At 39.3% G+C, this 24,987-nt stretch overlaps 1 protein-coding gene across 2 annotated transcripts in view; it reads right to left on the minus strand.

Moving 5' to 3' along the window:
• Window positions 1-2,370: 2,370 nt before the first annotated feature.
• The window catches only part of MMRN1 (multimerin 1), a 39,927-nt gene continuing 17,310 nt past the window's right edge, over window positions 2,371-24,987 (minus strand). For both annotated transcript variants that reach the window (XM_042049899.1, XM_042049900.1), the window contains exons 4-8: window positions 21,071-21,169; window positions 17,234-17,407; window positions 10,796-12,775; window positions 4,866-5,012; window positions 2,371-3,740 (exon numbers count right to left, since the gene is read on the minus strand). In XM_042049899.1, coding sequence (XP_041905833.1) covers window positions 3,319-3,740; window positions 4,866-5,012; window positions 10,796-12,775; window positions 17,234-17,407; window positions 21,071-21,169 — 2,822 coding nt within the window. In that variant the 3' untranslated portion in view covers window positions 2,371-3,318. The remainder of the gene's footprint in view (window positions 3,741-4,865; window positions 5,013-10,795; window positions 12,776-17,233; window positions 17,408-21,070; window positions 21,170-24,987) is intronic.

Here is a 24,987-nt window from a genome sequence, read left to right on the forward strand (position 1 = left end):
GCCACCAGTGACAGATGTGCAAAGCCACGTACACTTTCATTCTTTGAAAGTGTCCAAACTTTTTGTGTGTTGTCTTCTTTTGTTTCATACTCTCCAGCTCACCTGCCCAATTGAGCTGCTAGGGAGATTCAGTTTTGCAATTGCCTCAATGCACTTATTATCCCACTGTCAAATGCACTTAATCATCAGGTGCCTACTGATTTTGGTGGGATTTAGCTGTAATGTTGCTCCTAATAGATGCTTTCAGTCACTGCTGAATTCAGAAATAATGGTTTCTTTCATGCTTGCTGCCAATGTAGATGTTATTATCGCAGAGAAAAAAAATAATTGAACAAAAACACCCCAGATGTAGGGACAGACGGCAATATGCACGAGTCAGCACCAGGCAGGCCTGGGCTAGCAAGGGAGCTTGGCACGAGCTGTGCTGGCTGTGCAGCTAGAAATGGTCTGTGAGGAAAACCAGCCACTGGTCTCACTGGGAATTCCAAGCATATGAGGGGCTGGGTTCAGCCATAACTTGCTTGGTATAGGTGAGGAAATGATAGCACAAACTCTGGAGTAAATGGGATGGGCTTGTCAAAGCCAAACCAGACAAAATGGTTATTGAGTCACCCAAATAAAGAGAGCACAGTTCACTCTGAAGTACAAAGGCTCAGGTTGGCTTTGTGATCCCTCACAGGGGCTGTGGGCAGAGATGAGCGTTCAGAGTTGTTGCCTGCTGTCATTAGGGAATGCAAATCAGAGCATGAAGATGAAAGCAGAGGGGTGACAAAGTGCCTCGGGAACCACCTACCCTGGCTGATGCCTGAAAAGTTCTCCTGGGATTTCAGACTGATTGCTGTCTATTCTGCATAATGGGTAGGCTGACTGATTGATCCTCAGTTATTTTCCAATGGTTTGCCTCATGAGTCCAGGCAGCTCGGGTACAATCACAAGCCCATAAATAAGCTTCAGTGACTGATACAAACCTATCTTCACAGCGAACAATCTGCGTTTTAGTTTTTAAAAATAGACAAAGCCAACTATAATTAGTTTGTATACATCTGAAGAAAGATTTGAATGGATTGTTAAACAGTATTAAAAGGGGAGCATACATTTATTAGTATTTTAAAGTATTATTTTTTACTATATTTTAAATAGTAAAATGAGAATTAGTTTCAGTACTATTTCTATTAGGGAAATTAGTTTTCTAAGTGTTACTCAAACACATGTGGTTTTAATCAGAATTTTTACTTTACTCCAATGGAATCTGTAGTTTCATGAGAAGAGGAAAAAAAAAAAAAAAAGGAGAAAAGAGGAAAGAAAACCAGTACAACAACATAGAAATTATCTGATTGCTGGGGCAAAATAGTGCCTGTGAAGATGAGGACCCAGATTGAAGGATTTAGAGAGAAGGGCAGCAAAGGCAAAGAAAGTCACATTAAAACAGAGATGCAGTCTCTGGTGGGTCATTTGAATTTAATCTTCAGAGTAATTTTCATGCCATTTAGCCATAATGGCAGCAGGAATAAAGAGGACTAAACACATTAAAATGACAAAGTCATACAAGGAGGGATTTGGGCTTGTAGTCATTATATTTGATAAAATGCCATGATACAGTAGGCTGAGTTAGTGCCATACCAAAGATTTTTGTTTACAGAAAAAATGTGGTATGCAACAGGAGAAAGGTCTGTAGCACACTCATTCAGGGTCCATGGTACATTAAGAACCTGTCAATTACAGAGAATAAAGGATTTCCGACCTCAAAAAACCCAGGCTTGGATTGAAAACTTTCATCAATTCTCCACTGCTGTCCTTAACCACAAGCCACGAGAGGATGCCCCTGAAGCTGGAGGGATGCTGTTCAGTGCTGCACATTTTTGTAATTCAAGTAGCCAGAACCCAGAGGCACGTGCCCATGGACACTCTTCAGCACCATTGCTGCTGGTGGGGAATGTTCATTTCCGTTTGGAACAACAAAAGGTAGATTTATGCATCTGAGGGAAGATACTGTGGATTATCTTATCCACACACAGCATGGCAGGAATTCAGTCATTTCATGGACACTCATCTTAAGATCTTGTAATGTACATTAAGTAATACTAAGAAGAGAGCTGAAGATTCCCATGTGTTTTCAAGAAAAGTTCCTGATAGTGGGGCACAAATTAATTCAGGGATCTTCAAAACATTCTGTGTTTTAATAGGAAAAGGGAGTGAGACAAACACAGAGCCACAGAAAACCTGGTCAAATAGCATTAACTAAGGCAATAACCAGAAACAAACCTGGCCAGTCACACCAGAGGATAGGATATCAAGAAACTGCAGCAGCTTGGGACTTTGCAAAGAATAAGAATAAAAACCTGAAGGTTTATTTTTTTAGGCAGACAGGCATCAATTAAAAATATTTCTTTATTAGATTGTTGCTTTACAAATCACATGCAGACTGAAGTTAATTTCATCTTGCCTCAGTAGTTAGTGAACATCATGCAGAAACAAACAAAACCATGGATTTATAGAGCTCAAACTTAGAAAACACTTTGGTTATATAATTTAATCTTGTGTACTTTATAGGTCAAATGCTAAAATCTGTGTGAAGCCAATATAACAATGTTTGCTTAAAACACATCACCTAAGGAAAATCCAGCTGTGGTTTAAATATTTCAAGCAGCAGAGAAAATCCACCAAATCTATTACGGTGTTTATCCTGTGACTAATTAAACTGCTAAAAATACCTTATTTCTGATCTGAATGTATTCCTCTTAGTTTTTTGCTGCCAGACTCAAAAAACCTAGTTTATCATTATACTGGTTACATGAAAAAAATAATGAATCAATTAAATGCTCCCATATCAAAGTATGTGGTGGATAATGGTAGGCAAAATGAAAAATATATTTTTTCCAAACAGAATATATACCCATGATTATCAATTGATACAATGAGCTAAGTAGTAATCCAGCATCTGAGTCATCAAAATCTATCTGTCACTTTTGATTTGCAGTGAGGGTGTAAAGGAATAATCAAAACAAGCTTTCTCTTGAGAACTGATTCTCAGCAACATTGTGTGAGTATGTCTATGTGATGTAACAGTAGAACATAATTAGATTTGTGCTTCCAAATCATGCTAATATAAACAAGATGCTTTGTTTTCCCCTATCTCCAACCTATGGACTCCTTGTGGTTGCACACGTGGCTACAGCCAAAGGACATCTTGGAGGATCGGCACTAGAAAAGACATTACATTGGGAAACTTAGTGCTGTTAAAGAAACAAAGTATTTAAAAGCAAAGCTAAATTCACCTGCAGGTTGCTTCATTTGACTAACTTTGCATTTAGGACTGACTTAAGTACGATACAACAAGTAGCCACTGAAGGTAGTTACTGGTGGATACTGGGCTGGTATAGAGCCAGTTGCCAGTCTGAGCCAGACTTCCTGACCATAATTTAACTCTAATAAAGCACTTCCAGTAATTACTCTGTCAGTGTACTTATTACTGTTAATACTTTCAGCCTGAAAAGTAAGTTTGTCTATTCCATCAATGACCAGATAGCCAGAGGCACGTGGACTAAATGATTCAATAGTATATTCAAAAACATAGACCCCCAGATACGGAACATGGAACTTTCCAGTTGCTGGGGCAAATGAGGCGCCGTAGTTGACATCCAGATTGTTAAATCTGATGGGTCCTGGAGTTGTCATTCCATATGTATGAGAAGCAAAAAAAGCCACCATAGGTGCATATCTGTATGATCCTTTTGAAAAATCTGGAAAGGAATAAATAACAATTTCAAGTGATGTTACATTGTACAAAGGCAACTTGGACCAGTCAGAAGATCAAAAGCAGACTTTCTGATGTCACATCATCCTGTGGATGGTGGACCTTGAGCAAATGAAACATAGTATTCCTGCATAAACACATCTGTCTATACTGGATAAAGAGTAATTTTCTTCACAATTAGTGCTTGGTGTATTCACCAGAGAAAAATTTTAGAAACAGCAAGGGGACTTTATGTTTGTTTATCTATGGTATCACTAAGGGAGCTTTCTTTCCACCCCACACCCCCTCCTAGTTTTTCCCACCCCAGGATCTCTTTCACTGTTCATGTGAGAGAGCTGAAGCCAAGAATTTCACCACAGATCTTAGACAAACACTGAGGAGGTTTAGCACTCATGATGTTAAATGAGGGAATAAAAGTGTATGTGTTTCTCTTCAAGCTGAGCCTGCACAGTATCATTCCCTGCTTCTGTACAAATGATTTCATTCACTATTCATATACTGTCATGAGTGAAAATCAGCCTAATGACTGCTGAAAGATGCATAAAATTCACATTCCATGTGGCCTGGGTGTAAATTATTTATTTGTTTTCTGGACCGAATAAGCATAATTTTCACTTTTTTTTTCCTTTTGAAATCTTTCAAGGGCTGCACCCTTTGTTGATGAAAGCCAGAGGCAAGCCTAACATGATTTCTGGAGGCCATAGTCCCACGCATCCTGGTAGCTACTGGTATTTATAGAACATTTATGGCTGCATTGAAGCTAGTATTCCCCAGCGATGTGATTCTACCTCCACCTTCAAAATCCATGACATCGTGTTCAAATATATCTATTCCACACCCTCCCACTCTGCACATTTCAGCAGGGAGCTTTCCAGCTATTATGGCAGGTCCCAAAACAATTTAATCCCATCATCTGGTCATATTAAAAAAAGAGATCATGAGTCACCCGTGGGGATTGATGTCTTCAGCACCAAAACACAGGACTCTGCTACTTGAGTTGTCACTCATTAAAGTGAAACGTGAGACCTCTGACCAGCAAATGCTCTGTAATTAGGCCCTGGGGCAGAGGCCTGGACTGATGGTGTATTGCACTGCTAAATTCTGTACTTGCCAACACTCAGGGAATTGTCGTTCACCAGCTTCACACTACAGTTGACTCCTCCGAAGGGGTGGCGACAGGCACAGACAAAACTCTGCCTGTCATTGACACAGGTCCCTCCATTCTGGCACGGGGAACTGGCACACGCTGAAAACTGCCCTGTGAAAGAGAGAGAGGAAATCCAACAGCCTCAGTTGCAACATCCTGACAGTGAGACACTTCCTAAGTATGCAGTATTTTGGAAAGGCTCTTTATCAATTCACAATCTCTGCTGAAGTTCTTAGTGAAGGCCAACTTCAGATCCTGTCCAGCCTCCCTCTTTACCTGAGCACAGCACACCTTCAGCTATCCTCCAAGACATTCAAGATTACCTGTAAATTCTAGGTTCTGCCAGCCTCAGAGGGTCAGGAACATGCAGTGAGAAAAAATGTCCTCCAAAGAAGTTAGATCAGGCTGCTCTTTCTGGACTGGGCCATCTTATCCTTGGGTGTACCAAAACAGATTTTGTACTGCTGGTGTTCAGGTTGGACTGTCTTGTCTATGGTATTTTTCACCCAGGCACGTCACAAACATTGCAGAAGAGTCAGGCTCCTGGTGATGAAAGGTCTTAAATGCTATCCCAGCCACTTCAAGTATTTGTCCGTAAAAAACTCCGTAATTTCAGGATATCTACCAAGATTGTTGTAGGAATTTTGGATTGCAAGCAAGAAAAATTACACCAAACAGGCAGCTTTGCAGAGCACCCTTACTGAGGATGTCCTTGCCTCTGTTCCCAACTGGTATGAGCTGGCCAAACTACACTCAGCCAATACAGATAAATCTGTCAGGCCAGTGCTGCTGAGCTCTGAGACAGTAATTACTGAGTGTAATTGAATAATGTGTTGTCATAGCAGTTTTTTGGAGGGAGAAAATTCAGGTCACATTAAAAATTAAATATTGCTATGAATAATTCTGAACACAAAGCATTCTCAAACCACACAGTTTTGCTTGCTTTTGGTATGGTCAAATAAAACTTAGATATTTTAGAAAACAAACCTTTTCTTTGCCAGGAACTACCTGCAGACCTCTGGAAAGAGAACTCCACACAGTCCTGTGATGGTAAATCTAGGTTTGTAGGTCAGAACCGAAAAAGTCTTGCAGAAAAGCATCTGTTTATTGCCAGGAAACTGTTGAGCTGGATTTCACGTAGATGTTTCAGTAATTGCAGTGTTATCTTCATTTTACCAACCAGATATTTCACAGACTGCTGCATTAAGGCAAACTGTTTCTGTGTGATATTTTAGTTCAGTGAGCAGAATGCTGAGGCACATTGTGCAGTGACACTTGAATTTGCTCTGATATAGCATATGGATTTATAAACACAACAGTCATTCTTTTCACAGAAAAGAATGTCTGTTCTGTAATGCCTGAAATAAAGCAATTTAGGACTGTCATGACTGGGGTCACAGCCCAGGCAACTGGACATGAGGAAATAATGTTTTTTCTCTCAGATAATAGTTTGCTAAGTCCTTCATTGAAGTTATTTTTCACTCACATTTACCGAGCACCCACAACATTTCACTGATATTTACCAAGCATCCATATATTTACCAAGTGTCAAAGAAAAGCAGAAAAGGAAGGAAAACAGCTGATTGTGCTGACTCTATCATATTCCCAAAATACAAAAGCTTCCTGTAAGAGCTCAGCAGTCTCTCTGCTAATTGGCCTCTGCTTATCATAAACAAGAAGTAAATCCAAGAATCAGGAAAAAGATCACTAAAAGGAAACGATAATGAGATTGAGACTAGTGCTTTGGAAGTCTGCTGTGGGGTGATTCTGCCCGAACTTAACCTTGGAGTTAATTCAAATTTAGACACAGCTTTAGCTACATTAAATTAACCCTCCAGGTGAAGCACTGCTTAACAGCATCAGGGAAGCTCCTCCATTTTCTAGAATAGGAGAAGTTGTGCGGGGGTTTGAGTCAAGTTAGGATTTTCAGAGCAAGAGGCAAACGCTGCAGATCTCCACTGCACCAATAATCTCCATGTAACTATGCTATAATAGCATCTTTCTGCTGTCATTTCTGGCTGAGGCTCCTCCTCTGCCCAGTATTTTCTTTTATCTTACTGAAGGGTGTCCTGAGACACCACGTCTGAATAATCTCCTTGGGATAAAGATGCCAGAAGGTTCAGATTAGGAAAGGATTTCCTACTATAGTAAATATTTTGTTGTTACTTTATCTTTGACAATTTAGTAGTGTAGATGAGTAAAAGAGAGAGACTATAAATTAAAGGCTTAAATTGTAGCCAGTACTAGCAGAGAATAAAATGTAGTTGCTAATTACACTTATTATGGTAGCAGTGAGAAGAGCCAGTTAATGCTCACTTTTGCTACTCTTTGGGAGTGCAAACAGCCAGAAGCTCTTTTGGGAAATAGACTGCCAGTGCTGTGCAAACAAATTTCAAACAAATAATGAAGCTCTGTCAGTATCTACCGGGGTGTTGTTAGAAGCAAAACAAATATTCAGCAATTTAATGGTCTCCTTATGGAAAGGATTGACTCCAGTAGTTCAATTTGGAAATTCTTCTGACCAGGAAGTAACCTACCAACACTTTCTCAGTATTCAGTTATCAGTACCTGCTTCTCAGGAAGCCCTAGGAGATTGGAAGAGCCTGAGAATCTACTAAACCACCCTGCTTGCACAGGGTCAAACTGGTTGTCAGCCTATAGTTATTAATCACCTCTGGCTTAGCACTCTCAGGCTGACAGTGGGCAAAAAGCAGGGAGGAGAGGTGCCTCAGCTGTGCCCTCCACTTTTGGGTGGGGTGGACTGTCAGGACAGACCCGAGCTACCTGGACTTTGGCAACTCTGTCTCTTTGTTAAGCAGAGGTGTCTAATAACTCCAGTGTGATGATTTTAGGCCTACCAAATTAAAAACAACACAACAGTTTCATCAATCCATTAGTCAAAAGAGTAAATATGCGAATTTGAAGTGTATGTCACCAAACTGAACTGGAATAACCATCACATGTGTGCAATTAAAACACAAGATGGAAAACATTTGAATAGGTTAATTTAACTTGAAATTAAGTCTTGAATGATAAAGCAACAATGGAACTTTGCAATTCTGTTAGGAGTCAGAAATCTTGTGAAAACAAAATCAGAATTAAGACACAAAGAAAGTGAGAATGAAATGAAATTACCTCTCTCATAGATGCACTCTTTTAAATACATAAATATAGCACAGCTTCACTCTCAGTTATTCATATTGATGGGAGGGTGGCATAATCTGAATAAAGCAAAATCCACAGCTAATACAAGACATGCAACAAGAGAATACACTCACCTTTGGAAAGCACAGATTCCCTAGAGAGCAGCACTAATAGCAACAGGGAAATGGGAACTGAGCTGAACTGCCCTCACACTGCATCACACACTTCTGCAGAACAGTGCATCGGAAAGTAGGACCAGCCATAATCCACACCCAAGACTGATTAGTCTATATGTCTGTATGTAGATACATAGCAATACATATATATTAAGGTTGTCCTCTCCTCTATAATAGATATTCAAGCTGTCTTAAGATCATCACTTTTTTATCCACCCTGGGTTGCCATATCAGTCAGCATCAGGAGAAGTGTTGGTGCCTTCACCTCTCATACACATATTGGAGCCTCCACCTGACATAGAAATCCTCTCTAGTTCATTCCACAATACGGGAAATCTGCAAAGGTTTATGTCCCTGCACATGCAATGCAAACTCACGTTGCTTTCTCTTGATTTCAACTAATTACTTAGGAAAGTATTACCTCAGGGTCAAATCCCAAACACATTAAAGCCAATTAAAACCCTAATCTGTTAGAGGAGGCTCAAATATTGAACATATTGGAGTCAATGAAAATTGTCATTCACCTCTTTCTATAGTTTTATTCCTTTTTTTTAATTGAAAAAGGCAGTCTGAGATTAAATACATCTTATAATTAGCCAATTGTGCCTTAGAGTTTCTTCTAGAAATTTTAGTAGAGGCAACACAAATCTCTGATGGTATCCTAGAACTTGCAAGAAAAATCTTTCATAGAGAAGTAAAATCTACCCAGGCAGAAAATGGATATTTGTTAATTAGGGTAATGGTCTTGGTTCTTTAACTTACAGAAATATAATGTGTGGCTTTGCTAGGCTTGAAATATTGTTAAGTACCAAATCTCATTACTGATGGAAAAGTCAGCATAAACACTGCTGTATAGAGAACTTGTATAAAAATAAGGCTTCTCAACATCAGCAAAGATCTGCACTTTATGTAAGTGAGCATATATCCAAAGCTATCAAGCAAGTTATTTGTTAAAATTGAGTATGAGATAAATAACAAATAGGAAAGACATTAATTCATCAATCTGGAGTGAAAACCAGAGCAGTTGGCACCTTTCTGTGCTCCAGGCAGGTAGCACTAGTGATATTTTCCAACAAAGTACATGGTGTGGGAAGGATCAAAGACATATCTCATTTCCTCTTAATTTAAATTTTGAACAAAGACTTTGAATTTCCATCCTGTGCATTGGCAGGAACAGACAAAACACAAATGACTGAGGAAGAAGTGCCATTTTTAACAGCAAAATATTAAAATTACTTTGTAGTGAGGATTTGGCAAACCTTGGTGCATTTTTAAGTGCGATTGCCTCCTCTAATAGCTGTGTCCCCTCTCTAATTGAAAAGATAACCAAGGACTGCAATCCTTCAACAGGGATGGCTTTCATCAGAAACCAAGCTACTCATGGGATCATGGCTTTATAGAGGATCCTTTCCATTGATCATTGAGAAATGCTGTCCCTAGGTCAGGAAGACATGAAAGAGCAAAGTGGAAAGGAAGGGAGAAAGCATGGAGAGGGAAAAGGAGATTGCCCATAGCCTTAGCACATGAACAAGAGTAATAGTTCTTACTTTCTCTACATCTGCTTGCAGTAGGGACCAAACAGTGGTTTAGAAATGTTCAAAGGTTTAAGAGTACTTTACAGAAAGTATTCAGGTCTGGATCTTCAAGAGTATCTGGACATGTCTCTGTCATTAAGAAATCTGTCTAATTTTACTGTGAATTAGAATCATCTCAGTATTTCTAGTCACTCATCCACTCTTCATTTTCTGTATTGTGCCAGAAATTATATTTCCATAAAACATCATCTTGTGCTGTGGATTTTCACTCAAGCATGATTGCAAAAGTCATAACTCAAGAGTTTGTACTTCTGTGAATTCATTCATATGAATTCATTTCACATGATGGCATTTGAATTTAAGTTCAGAAGCAGATCACACTCAAAATTTCCTTTTTAAGAATGGCAGCTCCTGCTTAGCTGAGCTGCTCTCCTGGTGGACTGGAGCCAAATTTACTTTATTGGCTGGATTCCTGCTTTTTCAAGAACACACTGTTGTAACTAACTGCACTTCTCAAGGAAGTCCTGAAGGAGCCAGCAAAAGCCTCATTACAGTCATTTGTATTCACTTGCTTCAGGTTTTTGATACCTTTCGTCATTGCTGACACTGCAAAGTATTGATGCAACTCCATATTTCTCTCCCAGCTTGCATATATTTTTTTCTTATTGAAATTCCTAATTGAGATGCAGGTGCGACATTCTGGTTCTTCAGATTTGGTCTAAACTATCAGCTACTTTTCAAAGGTCAAGTTCTCAGCTGATTGCGTGTGCACATATATATCTCTTAAACTGATCAGATGGGAACCTATTAAGGAAAATTAAATGGAGCTTCTAGATGCCTTAGTGCAAAATCTCCTCATAAGCAAAATAAATTCTATTGTAAGCAAGAGACTAATCTCAAGTTCCTCTGAAACACTCTTTACAGCAGTCTTTAAACTTTTTATTTCTTCTCAGTCAGGTTCTGCCACTCAGTTCATCACAATTGTTACATAAATCTTTATAAAACATACCTTGATTTTTAGTAGAGTAAAACGCATTACCTGGATCTATTGCATTATCTGTGTTTCTCTGGCTTCGGCTTGCCAGGCTCATGGTGGCATTTGCTGCCACTTTTTTTGCTGGGGAGGGTTTCTTTATAACTGGTTTCAGCGGCTTCTGAAGTTTGGTGATATTGTTCATTGCATTTACCATCGATATGTCAACATGCTGGGTTAAATTTGTCAAAATAGCTCCTGCTTTTACTTCAAGCACAGATTCAATGAGCTCCTTGAGGCCTCTCTGCAGCAGGGGGATATCTGGCTGAGCCAATTTAATTAGCACAGGTATGCTTGCGTTCACTTTCTGGATGCTGTTGTTGGCATCCTGGCACAGCCCCCAGGCCTCATGAGCAGTCTTGTTCACAAGTGGAATGATGTTTGAGAAACGGATCGACTTGGCTTCCAGGGCCTTGATCCTGGAACTCAGTGCCTGGAGCTGAAGTGAGACCACCTGCTCTTTCTCTGTTGAGGCAGCTTTCGTTTTTTTGAGTGAGACACAGTTGTTTGCCAAAAGCTTGGAAATTTTTGACTCTACATTCAGAAGGCGAACCTCATGGTCCTTTGAACCCTCCACAGAGTCAAATAGTTTTTCTTCCAGGCGGCTGATATCTTGTTGCTGCTTTTCTACTTTTGATGATGTCTCATTTAAAATATAGAAAACTCTACTGAAGTTGTGGAGGATACTTTTGTCAGATTCCTTGTATGGAAGATCAGAAAGAGATGGTGATACTTGTGAAGTAATTTCGTATTTCTTGTTATAGAGCAGTGATTGGAGGGATTCATTCCACTGCTGGAACTGAGGAATGAAAGCCAGGAGGCTGTCCAGTTCCTCAGCTCTGCCACAGCAAACTCCAGTCTCATTTCTTAGAGCATGTAGCATATCTTTCAGTACATAATTATCTTGAATAGAATCAATAGCACTGTTTATTACTATCATGGTCTTGTTTAATCCATCTTCTATTTCCATGGAGCATTCATTAACACGACTCTCAAACAGATCCTGATAAGCCTGAGATTCATTTTTAAGTCCTTCCTGAGTTTTGGAAAGTTCCTTCATTGCAGAACTCATTCTGTTAATGACAACAGTGAGGTTATCAAGTTTCTCTTTGAATTCTTGAGCTTGGATTTGTTGCTCATACTCAGAAGTCAGACTAAAAGGTACTCCTTGTTCAATCAAGGGTTGCAGGATCTCCATATCATAGCACAAATCATTAATTTGCTCATTCATTTTGTCCATCTTACTGCCCAATGGAAGGAACACATCAGAGAGACTCTTGTTTAGAACAAGCATGCTCTCTTGGACTGCTGCCAGCTGTGCTTGGAAATCTGTCCTGCTCTCTGACAACATGTCATCACAGACCCCCAGAACAGAGTCCCTCTGAATTTCCAGTGCAACACTGAGATTGCTGATCTTGCTATCTTGGACTCTTAAGTCATCATAGATCTCCAGTACCATCATGCCTTGTCTCTTTACTTTCTCATGCAGGGTGAACATGTACTCTGTAACATTGTATTCCATGACTTTATCTGCTGAGGGGATGCTTTGCCTTGAGGACTGTTCAGCTGATAACAGTTGTTCATGAGCATCTCTCATTTCAGTAAGGGTCCTATTTAAAGATTCATAATAAATTACACTTCTTGACTGTTGATGCTCCAAGTTAACTTCCAAGGACTTCTGCTTTTCTTGTAAAGCTTTCACAGGCTTGTCACAAGTGAGGGCCATTTCCTCTCTCATCTGCACCATATGACTCTTCAGCTCCAGAATGTCAAGTTCTGTTGGCCCACTATCTTTCTCCTGAGCAAATTTATTTTGGGTTTCATTCAGATGCTTGACTAATTCTTTTGTATTTTCAAGGTCACCTGACAAACTAGACATAGTCTTGAAAATCTGAGCCATGCTCTCTTGCATTTCACCTTGAAACACATGAAAGTGTTCTTCAACTATGTTTTTGATTAAGTCGTTAATGCTTCTGGATTTGAGACCTTTGAGGAAAAGAAGAAATACGGAAACAATCAAACCAACTGTGCTATGACATCTAAGTTTTTCCCACAACGTGAGCAAACACAGCGCTGCACAGAGGTGACACACATCCCTACCCCAATTTACCCACACACAGAGCAAAATTTACAGCTGAAGAATGTCAAGTCCCTGTTTCTACTGAAATCAGCGCGACTTTTGCTATTATTTTGAAAGGGCAAACTCTGTCTTTGACCTCCTAGCTAAGTTGTTTCTGAGAACCAGAAGGAGATCTGTATGCTTTTGTGGCTTGCTCATAAAAAGTGATGTATCCTTTCTCCACTAGGGAAGCAAGGCAAAAACCATCTGCTTTACAACATTATGGTCAAGAAGTGAAAGCAGAGATTATTACCTTCCTGCTGTATTGTATGTGCTAGGTGACAATACAACACACTATTGTGAGAAAGAAGCAAAATAAAAAAAATCAGCTTATTGAATAGCTAAAGTTAGTAACACAACAACTGCTGCAAAATGCTGACATTTTAAAGGTAGAAACTTTACGGCTTGCATACTACGACTCCTTAAACAGCTCCTAGGAATTCTGATCCTGAAAAGCACTAGGCAGAAGTGAATGTGTGGGAATTCTGCCCCAGTGAACAACATGAAGGTATGTTTCCCATATAGCCTTAGAGAGGTCAAGGCAGGCATAAAAGAGTTCTGCATAACATATTTCAGTCAATTAGAGCAGTAGTTCTGCTCTGGTGCGAGATTAGAAGGATTTTTATTAATTTATTCTCCAAAGGTAGCCCATATGTTCAACTAAAACACTGATGCATTCTTTGCACAATTTTTATAAGCCCTATGAACATTTGCAGTCAGACTGTGACATAATGATTAAACTCTTCAACCTCTACAATGCCTCAATGACCACAGGTTCTCTGATTAAAACTGTATCGATAAAGGCAGAATTTATCTATTCCCTACTTCCATTTTCTTCTCAATTAATTCTACAGACTGGAATTTATTTCTTCATCTCTAAAACACTGAGGCATGTTCTGAAAACTTATTTGAAGGTACATTCTCAGCAAGTGCAGTAAAACATCAGGAAATCAGACCCAAGTTTGCTAGCCCAGGAAAGAGCCACGTCAGAAATACAGCACGAACTTTCCTAAGAATTAAACTCCATTATTGTCAACTGAGGTCCCAAATGTCACAGCAATTTTGTATAAAGTATAATAAACAACAATTATAATACTGGGATTACCTTTATTGACTTCCTTTTAACTATCCAAAGAGCAAGTAAATGACTAGACAGACACATGTACAAGAATACGCACATGTATGTGCACACTGAAATATCTGAGAATAAAGGTGTCCTGGCAGCTGAGAGGAAAAACCAAGATACTAACCAAGTTCAAAAAACTGACATGTAGGAAAACCATTCCAAGCTATGATGTGGTCAGGTTGCTTTATGATGCTGAAAAGTGTTCTGTGCTCTGAGACACAATGAGCTGTGAAGAAAAATTTAATGGCTGTGGAAAGAACCAAGATTACTCTAAACCTTCTGTGAGGAATCAATTAAATTCCTTCATCTCAGCAACAAATCTTGATAACAGGCCATTCATCTGTGAGAGGTGTTCCACAGGTCTGCACTGACCTTTTCTTTCTGTGACAGCCAAGAAGGTGCCAGCCTCACTCTCTGCTATTCCTGTTCCATTTAGTTGGATAGTGAGGGTAATATGGAGCTCGGCTCTGGTTTTCGGGTGTTCCCATTACCAAGGGAGTGTGGAGCCCGATAAACAAGACGGCTTTGGGTTTCTCTCCCTGCTGCTTGCTGGCTAGGACAACTAGGCAGGGACTGTGGGAGCACACTTGTCCACACAAAGACCTAACCCAAACTTGTGTTGTAGGTGACAATTAGGTATGCTGTAAGGCTTGAGCTAAGAATACATGTATGCATTCATGGATGTAACTCAATTTCTTCATTGCTCATTTTGAAATAGAAAGGTCCAAACTACCTGTGAAAGTTAAAGATTTCTTGCACTTTTTATGAGATTATAAATTTTAATTTTAGCTTCCTGGCTGAAAACCAAAGGGCGTAATTACTCTGTGTCAACATATACTCTCTTTGCAGTTTCAATTATTTGAAGAATAATGTGCAAAATAAATGTATGTACACAGGAGACTGAATTGAGGTTATATATGCAGCTGTAAATGACATTTCTGACTTGGAAGTGATTAACACTCCATTATTGAGTTCATTTTTAAAGGAGTGTACATTTTAATAATGAAGAGGAAAGGTGCGTATTAAACATGGAGTTAAAGGAGGAAGAAAAGAATAGCAGGAAGTAAGCAGAGTTTCTTAAATTAAAAAGAGAGCACAAAATTATTTTCCCTAAGTAAAAAAACAGAACAGCTGCCTGAGTACTGAAAGCAATTTTTAAAATGCACAACAGGTTTCACTAACAAAATTAGAGGAGCATATCAGTTACTCCAGTGAGTGTTGCCCTCTATCAACAAATGACATTTGTGTCACCAAAGTCACAGATCAAACCAAGAGTTAGAGACTTTTCAAACTGTATTGAATTGTTTGGTCATAGAATCAGACCTCACTCCTAAGAAACCCTGATACAAAGCTGGGCAGAACATTACAATTGCTGTGATAAGAAAAAAAGTGATGCATGGACTGTGAGCAAAGGACCTGGGCACACCAAGAAGAAAATGGAAAAGTAGGTGAAGAAGGAAAATGTCTGTATAACATGAAGCAACTATAGACCTAACTGTGCTTTGATAGCACTTTGCTTCAGGATGGCAAAGCCATACTGGGGAAAGTTGTGGTTTGCTTCAGGAGAGCTTTTAAGAGCTATTTTTAGCCAGTCTGATGTGCCTATGCTGCACCTGTGTACAAAGTTCCAGGACAGCATGGAAGCTCCTTCCAGGTCCTGCTACTTTAGGATGCTGTTTATGCATTTGAGTACAACTCAAATATTTCCTGGACAGAAACTGCAGTTGCCGTTTGTCATTACACACACAAGCCAACAGACACACTAACCTTTTCTTTCTCCCCTCCTGTCCTCATTCCTGATGTTTACCTATGTAAAAGTCAAGAATAACCTGTACTGGAATGCTCATAATTAGAGCCAAGGAATGTAGTTGATAGCATCTTGTTCATTGGAGCTACTTGATTAGGAGATAGATTGAGAAGATAAATTAAAAAAAAAAGGGACATCAGCTGGAGATTTTTTTTAAGCAGGTATAATGTAAAACATTGCAGGTAAAAACAATAAAGGCTTGAAGCACATTTTCAAAGAAGGGGAGGGGTTTGAACAGCACATTGTAATAAAGACTTAGACCCTGAAATACCAGTAGGGAGTGCAGAAGCAGAAACACAGGATGCAGAAAAACACCTCTTAGACTAGCATGAAAATGACAGCTAGAATGAGTGGAATATACGAAAAAGAATGAGGACAAAGCAGAAGGGAAATGGAAAATATTCAAAGACAAATTAAATGTGCACCCAAAGGTCAAGAATGCCATCTAGCAATATGTGGAGAGGTGAAAGCAGGTCACCGATCAAGAGATGGAATGAACTGCATACAAGAGAGCCATCTAGCATGTGCAGGAGCAGCTCAGGAGACAGAGGACTGAAAACACAAGAAATGAGATCCTACTTTGAGGGAGATACAAAACCACTTATTGTTTCATTCAGTTTTATCTCAATCTAAGGCACTCCAGAACCTCTGCTCTATTTCTAAACAGTAGAAAAGTCCTCTGGATTCTTAAGTGTAAAATATGGTTTGGGGAAAATTCCTGAAAAATGAGAAAAATAATGCACATTGAGGAAATGAAAGTTTCAGTGAATCTGTTTGTTAAGCAGCACTTGTAGCTGTGTAACACACAGGTCTTGCTCCAGGATTCAGGAAGAATGCATGCATAATTCTGCGGGTGAGGATCTGCCCAAGCTCCTGATCTCTAGCTGTGTCTTTCTCATATACTGATCATGTTTATCAAAGATAGCCTAATATGATCAGGGACAAATTATTCAGCAGAATGTTTGCCGTGTTATAAATACAACCACCACAGAATTCCTTATAGTTTGCCCTGCATGTGTGAATTACGTATCAAAGGATATTAGTTAGACTTGGTAGCAAAGCAAATACTGCATCCTTTAGTGGCTGCCAGATAAACAAAAACAGAGATAAGAATATTTGCAGAAGCTCTAAGTAAATTAAAATGCCTTGCTAGTGGCTTAAGTTACCATGTAGATGATGAAGTATCCAAGAATACAAATCTTTTGTCACTATGAAAAACACCATAGCGAATGTTGAAATAAACAAATTCCTCTCTTATGAAATGAAATTTAAAAAATTAGTTCTCCCTACAAGTGTTGAGTGATAGAACAGGACAGTCTATGAAGGTTTTTAGCTTTTTTCCCCCTGGCACCTCTAACAGGGTGAGTGATTACATTAATTTATTTTTCTTACCTTTTAGAGAAGACTGGAAGTCTCTGCCCTTATCTTCATTGATTTTGCCTTCCAGAGAAGAAAGCATCTTGCTCACATCATTCATTGCAGCAGCAATGCTGTCAACCTTCTTCTGTAGAAAAGTCAGTTTCATCTCCTGACTGCTAATCTTCTCATTCATTTTTTGAAAAAGTGCTTGGTTGGGGAACAAAATGAGAAGAAAAAACCCCAACAAGTAGTGTTAAAACATTGTGCAGTGAATTAAAAAAAAGGCATAATTGACTTGAGAGACATTAGCAAAAAGTGGGGTGAAAAGTTTCTGAACTTTTCATTTTGAGTGAATCATCTTGATTTTTGTCATGTATCATTTATTAGTGAAATTCAGCAGCACAGTAGTTACTAATTACTGAAGCATATGTATCCATTATAAAGTATTTATGATTCTACAAGGGTATTCTGAATGGTTAGCATATTTTAATCAACATAATGCCATTCTTCCTCCATGTAGCACCCTACAGGGTACTCAGTTAACTCTCATTTAGTCAATCTCCTTTAACACAATCACAAAAGCATTCATTTTTACTTACCATTTATAACACAACTTCATGAATTTGCAAGGCTTGTGTCTGAAGGAACACATCATCTTTCCATTGTTTAGGTCAAAATAAAGACTTGTTCAACACAGAAGCAAGGCAGAAAAACAGCTAATAGATAAACTACTTTGCAATAATGACTAGTCTGTCATTAAAAATAGAAGCTCAACCTACGAAGTCAAGTTTATTTTAAAACCTGCCCGAATTGTTGCTGACACTTGTAGTCTCTTCAGGAATAAAAAGGCCTCGAAGGATGCTTTTAAGATAGGGAATGGTGAAGAACGCATTGATGCTGAAAATTAAGACCCCACTCGACTTCAGCCAGCCGTCTGAGTTTGATGGGTGACAGGTACCAAACTTAGTCTGGGATTTTCAGAAGATGGTGATAAAATTAGGTATTTGAACTCCTGTAAGCAAAGCTAGAAAATCTCCAACAATTCAGCCTAAATGGCCTATGTTTGACATGGGATATATTACCCCAAATGATCTGGGCTATGTATACTATGACTTAATAAACTGCTGTGGAAGAGATTCTTTAGCATTGCACACACATATTTATTAGTGTAAGTTTACAGTATTGCTATTGATCCTTTGTCACTTTTCATCACAGCATCAGTGTCTATTCCTGTGGCAGCAAACAGTTCTAATCAGAAATCGTGTCTAAGTACAGGGGTCTAAAGGCTCCAAAACATCCCAAGTTACATGCTAAAGGGCATATTCTTCTGATGACTTGTATTTTAGTATGTAAAAAATACATGTGTCTTATCTAACCTGGTAGCATATGGGAAAACCCAGAAAATGAGCTAAATGCACCCCATCAGCACAGATGAAGCAGGCCAACACCCATGAGAATGCTCTCCTGCAGAGGCATGTTGGCTGTAAAGGCCAGTATTGGAAGAGCCTGGAGAATAAGGCTCTTTTAGGTTAGGATCTTAGGATCTCCAACTGTGTTCTCTGCCCAAGGTATCTACTTATACAGATAATAAATAGTTTCTAACTCAACCATCTAGCTTGGACTCTGGCAATTCTTCTGACTGGCACTGCAAAGACAGGACATTGATAGACCTTTGTCTTCATAATAAAGCTTTGTGAGAGACAAACAGGTCTGGACACTCCTGCTTCTGCTAGAATTATTACTATGAGAAAGGGATTTGAATTCATAAGTGGCTCATGCATGGTCACCCAAACTGATAACTAACCTGCAGGGTGTAATGCTTTTTTTAGCTTGGTTTCTATCATTTCCCACTGAGGGAGGAAGAGAAGTTAGATGAACCTAAAAGTGAGGTTTTATGCCTGAAAGTGTCATGGCTGCACAGTGGCAGCTGGAAGCAGAATCTGGCTTATAGAGCAGGTGCTGATGGAATGACAGACCAGGGCAGTCAGTCCTGGCCCCAGGCCATGTTTGCAGGGTTGACAGCCAAAACAGGTATCTCTCTCTTTCTAGACTGACCCAATTTGATTTAAAAATAACTGAAAGGCAATTAATATGGAGGTTAGAGATTCCAATTCCAGATTTATTTCTCAGAGCATAATTCTACTAACAGAAGTGGCATGTCTCAGTGCTCTATCGATCAAGTTCACTTTTTCATAATAGGCCCTGTCTGCTTTACTAAACATCCTCCTCCCTCCAGCCCAGGGAGACTTGATTGCTCATACATTATCACCAAGGGGCAACAGCCTAATTCCCTTTTGAAAATACCTTTCTATATCTCCATGCCAGATTCAATCTATCCCTCTCTTTTTCTTTCTATTAAGATTTAAAATAAAACACATACGTGCATACAAGCACAGACACGTGTAAAATCTCCATAAAAATCAGCAGCAATCTTAATTCTGGTGTCCTGTTCTCTCAGCATGCATTACAGCCCAGAAGAGTATATTGAAAACTGCAAAACACAGACCTGAGAACATAACCTGCCTTATTTATTTGCTTCATTAAAATGTTTCTGGATATAGGCCAATAGGTGACAACAACACCACAGCACGGAACAGCAGATGGTTGTACAGAAAGCCAGTGCAGACAAACATAACTGAAGCATCAATAGAGTCAAAAGAACAGGGAGGTAGTAAGAAAGTTCAAGCAATTTAAAGCATCCTTCACATCCTGGCCATCACCATGAAAACTAACATTTTTCCAGTGGAAAAGGGCCACTGTTTGAGACCAGGCACCTGTGCCCACAGTTGCATGCCAACTCCAAAAATTGTGAACATTGCAGGATTGCTTCCAGACCAAAGCTGCCAACAACTAGGACTCTGGCTGCCCTTGGAGCTCCAGATGCCACACCTCTGACCTGACCCCGAGACACTGAAGGACTGAGCTTTTTCCCCCATGGAAAATGGCCACCGTTCGTGTCCAGTTGCGTGTGGCCAACAGTGGCATGCTGCCTCCTAAAATGGCAAACAGCACAGGATTTCTCCCAGAGCAAAGCTGCCAGCAGCTGGAGACCAAGATGTGGAGAAGATTTTCACGCAGCAGTCATCTAATGTAGGTTCTCGATACAGATATTTGAATAAATCATTTTTGTTACTGACCATCTCCTACAGTTCTAGATTGTCTGTACATACTGTTGTGAGACAAAACTGACATTATATTCCAAAAACATAAGGTCCAGACAGGTTAAAGTAAACCCAGTAATGAGCAAATGAATAGGGCAATAAGAAATACTTTCAAGTATCTGTGGTATAAATGTGTAAACTGTCACTGTGTTTCTTAGCTATTTGATCATCCTAGACATAGTAGCTTAAAACACCTGAGCTGCCCTTGTTAAGGCTTGAAACATCCTTGTGATTTTGAATAAAGAGCCAATTTTTGTAAGAAAATATATAACAGTAATTACGTATTCACATAATCAATTAACATCATTACATTTTCTTCTGTGTGCAATGCTGGTCTGTACTACTCCTGTATTTGGGTTGGGTCTTTTTGCCTTTTTTTTTTGGTTTAATTTTCTTTTCTTTCTCCTGTTAATTAACGTATTGTATTCACCAACATAATAGTTTAAATATTTCTATACAGAGTAGTTCTCTGGTTTTAATTTAGTCACAAGACACTCTATAAATTCTAAGCTGCTGCTATATTTAAATCCAGTATCTTCTGCCCATCTTTATCAGAAGAGCATACCAGTAAACCATGACTGCCAGAAGCTGACAGTGCATTCAGGTCCCTTCAGTAGACAGGGATTTTCCTCAAGTTGTTTTTGCAGTGATCTCAGTGAATCCCATTGTCAGTGACTGGGTAGAGGTGAGAGCACTCTTAAAAACTGACCTGTCCCACTGGGGTCCTGTAGAGCTCCTGGTGTCCTCTCACTGACAGTTCTGCTGCTTTCAGCCTGGTTGCTGTGTATAACTGATTGCTGCTCTGGAGCTAGAGAAGGGAGAAAAATGAAAGGAAAGGATGTGAGCGAACCACAGAACACAACAATCGGGATGATTCCACAACAATTTTTTTCTGTCTCTGCTCTGTACCAGCTTTACCAAAGCCTAATCATCTGCAGTGACTCTTACCCGCTTTGTGCAGTGTGGGACCACATTGCTGAAGATGTTGACTGGCTTTATAAAAGACTTCTTGAGACTGGCATGGGCTGGTGTTAATATTAAAATGTCAAAATTTGCTTTATGATGAACAGAATTTTTAAATGCCCAAGGCTAAAAATTCTAGACAAATATTTTGGAACCATGTAAAACAGGAATATGAAGACAATACAGAGCTTGCCAGCTGTAAAATTTATTAGGGTTTTTTAATGGCTACAAAATTAACCAGGCCTGCTGAAACTGATTTTTGGGTTGGTTTTTTAGGGTTGGTTTTGTTTGGTGGGGTTTTTTTTGTTGTTGTTTTTTTTTTCTTTACAGATTACACAGATCTTCAACCATGGAAATCTTACTACTAAAGGCAATGGTGATATTACATTTTTGCAGCACCTAAAAAATAAGAACTATTTCAAAGCATAATCAAATTCTAAGTTCCAACAAATACATCTGAGATTTATGACTGGTATACACATTAAAAGACTTCACAAAGGTGTCAATTTTGTAAATATTTTCTCTGGTGATGGCAGATGGGATTATCTGTTCTTATTTTACATTTCAGCCCAAAAATCTGAAAGCAATTTGCAAACAGCTGGACTAACATTATTATTAATTCAATATCCTAGCTGGGGAAACTGAGGTCCAGAAAGTTAAGTGCCTGCACTCGCAAAAAGTAATGAACTGATCAGATAGCTGGGAACTGAACTGAAATTGCCATATTCCTGACATACATTTTCTAGCCATTAGGCTTAATGCTGTTGTTTTCATTTCATTATTATTAAAAAAAAAAACCAAAATATGTACAAATTAGGTAATAAATTTGCTAGTGTAAATTTATAGCAATTTTTATATACTTGCTCAGTTCATGAAACATTTTGAAGTCAATGCTCCAGGAAGAGCATATCTAAAGAATGCCACTTACGTGGCACTAATGTGATTTCCAGTCTTTAGTACAGTACAAGCAGAATAACTTGAGTATAGTGACATTATTTTACAGTTCAAATATTAAAATCTAGTTTAGCCATAACACAAGTTTCCAGGGAAACAGATTAAAACGCTGAATCAAGGAGTTCCATGTTTCACATAGCTCATTTGAAGATAAATAGACCACAATTAGAAGGATATAAGGTGTTTAAGGGTGTTGTAAAATTAGGATAGGAACTCAGAGGAAATTAACATATGGACAGTTTGATAGAATCTATTGAAATTGGCTGATAAGAAATACAAAATCCTCAAATAGTTATAATTTCAACAGCTTCTGTTATCTTTCTGTGTCAAGGTTACTGACAGAAGCTAAATTCTTGCATTCAGCCCATGTCATTACACAGGATTTATCAGGTGGTGACATGATGGTACAATCTGTGACAAGGGAGTATGTTACTTGCCTGTGATAATGACCAGCTGATCAATGTCCTTTTATTCTTTCATTTACTGATCTTTCTGTTACTCTAAATGCATTCACTGACACTCTTGGTGCTATGGACACCACTTTTTTTTAATATATATTATCCACCTTCTTTCATCCTCCCTGATAAATCAACTGCCCCACTCAGAGCTCCACAATCTAGAATACCCAAAATCTTACCATTTTATTCACTTGTAAAGTTTTAAGGATGTTTATTTATCCCTGTGTGCTTGTTTTACCAGTGCTTTAAAACTGCTCAGGTAACATGATGGCTGCAAGACCCAGGACATAGCATCTCTGTCAGAGCAAACCATCCATGAAGCAAGCCCAAACTGCACTGCCTCTGACAGCAGCAAGGACTGGAGTCAGCAATGCACACACACACACACACAAACCTCACCCACAGATAGTCACATATTGTACACTTACTAAATTTCATCGCAGTATAGGAAAGGTACTTTGCAAGTGCCATTAGAAATTGAGCCTTTTCATTTGTGAAACAAATTCAGAGGAGTCACTGGTAATATAGCTTCTCCTACATCATTCTTCCAGCGTGGCTCAGACCTTTTCCAAAGGAATCACTCCAAGACATCATATGGTGATTACATCTATGTGTCCCTTATTCCCACAGCTGAGATTTCCCATCGTAGATGCTGGATAACAGCAGGTGTGATGGGAGCACCAGACTGAAAATCTAATACACATACTGTTTAGGGTAGAAATAGCCATCAAATGACTCACATTTGAGACCTTTAAAAAATTAGCTATGCCATTCTCACTTTAAACTAAAAAAAATAAAATACGAAATTTAAATCAGACAGCTAGACCCACCCTAAAGGTGCCATTCTCAAAAACAAAGCAGCACAAACAAAACAAACAACAAAAAAAAGCAGCAATACAAAATCCTGAGCAATGAGTTCTTCCAGTTGTATCAGAAAAAAAACAGGTAATGCACATAGAAAGGTAACATTAGATGTCTATCATCCAATATATTGGCCTAGATGTATAATTTATTGTCCCATGTATTTTTAAACACAGCGTTCAAAATCATTTCAGGGAATATTTAAAAAATGGAGATTGGGTCTTTTTCACTCAATATATCGTTGATGAAGCAGGAGCGGCTGAAGGGGCTTCCCGGAGGGGGGGGTGAGGTAGTTTCCTCCCGTTCCCTGTGTTTCAAGGCGAATTGCCACCTTTTGTGTGTGCCGCTCACCCCACGCAGAGGATGGGACATTGCACGGCCATCTGCTGGAGAAATGACATCACTGCCACGCCAGGGAATTCTGTGCTGACAGTGGCTGTGGCAGAGACGGCTGCTGGCTCTAAACCATATAATTTGGTGTTCAGGGGCCATATGTGCATGAGGGAACTGGGATTTCATTACTACACACGCAAAGTTAAAATAAAGCTGTGTTCAGTAAAAGTGATATGCTATGAAGTCTGCAGCTCAGAATTTAAAAGTGCTTTTGTTTTAGTGGTTTTGCTCCCAGTTAAGCATTTTGTATTCCCAGGTCAAAATGATGATGCTTTAATTGTTAAATTGTTCATATTGAGCTGTCTCATTAGACTTAAAAGAAATTACGTCTACGTTTTTTCGTTCTTAAAACTTTTCTTACAAAATTGCATTGTCCATGCTGGAATAGGATCCATGTCATAGCTAATTTGGTCAGGCGTTGCCACAAGGGAGGTAAGGCTAGAAACAGCAATCTGAACACATCACTTCCTGCTCTCTCACTACTGCAGTACCTTGGGAAGCATCTGTAATCAAGCAGTTACAACAGGGCTACCAAATAAGACTTTCAGATGTGTAATAATAACTATCAGGTGCTGGTGGTTCCTTCTGCCTAGACTATCAGACTGAAATAGTTACATATGACTTCACTCTGTCTGAGAGAGAAGTTAAACCAGAAGGCATTTTAAATTAGCATTTTCTACCAGCAACCCACATCACCCTAAGAGGGCCTTTGCAGGATCTAAAGGATTGTCAGAACACCCCAGTTCCCTTGACACAGAAACCCTTCAGTAGCAGTTCTGTTGTTGAACAACAGAGAGGCCAAGTGGGAGGCTCAGTGACTCGGAGAGCCCCACTCAGCACTTTCAGCGTCTCTCCCCTGCTGTTGCAGAGTGCAGGAAGACAAAGCTATCGGGCTCCCAACTGTTCAAGTTCATTAGCCGACATCCCTTCATGGGAATTGAATAATACAGGCAGGGCTTGTGCTGGTGGTCTGCTCCTCATGGGAGGCAGGATTCCA

Source organism: Corvus kubaryi, unplaced genomic scaffold (assembly GCF_017639235.1).
Source record: "Corvus kubaryi isolate FWS band 111438036 unplaced genomic scaffold, C.kubaryi_AGA036_p1.0 71, whole genome shotgun sequence".
Lineage (NCBI taxonomy): Eukaryota > Metazoa > Chordata > Aves > Passeriformes > Corvidae > Corvus > Corvus kubaryi.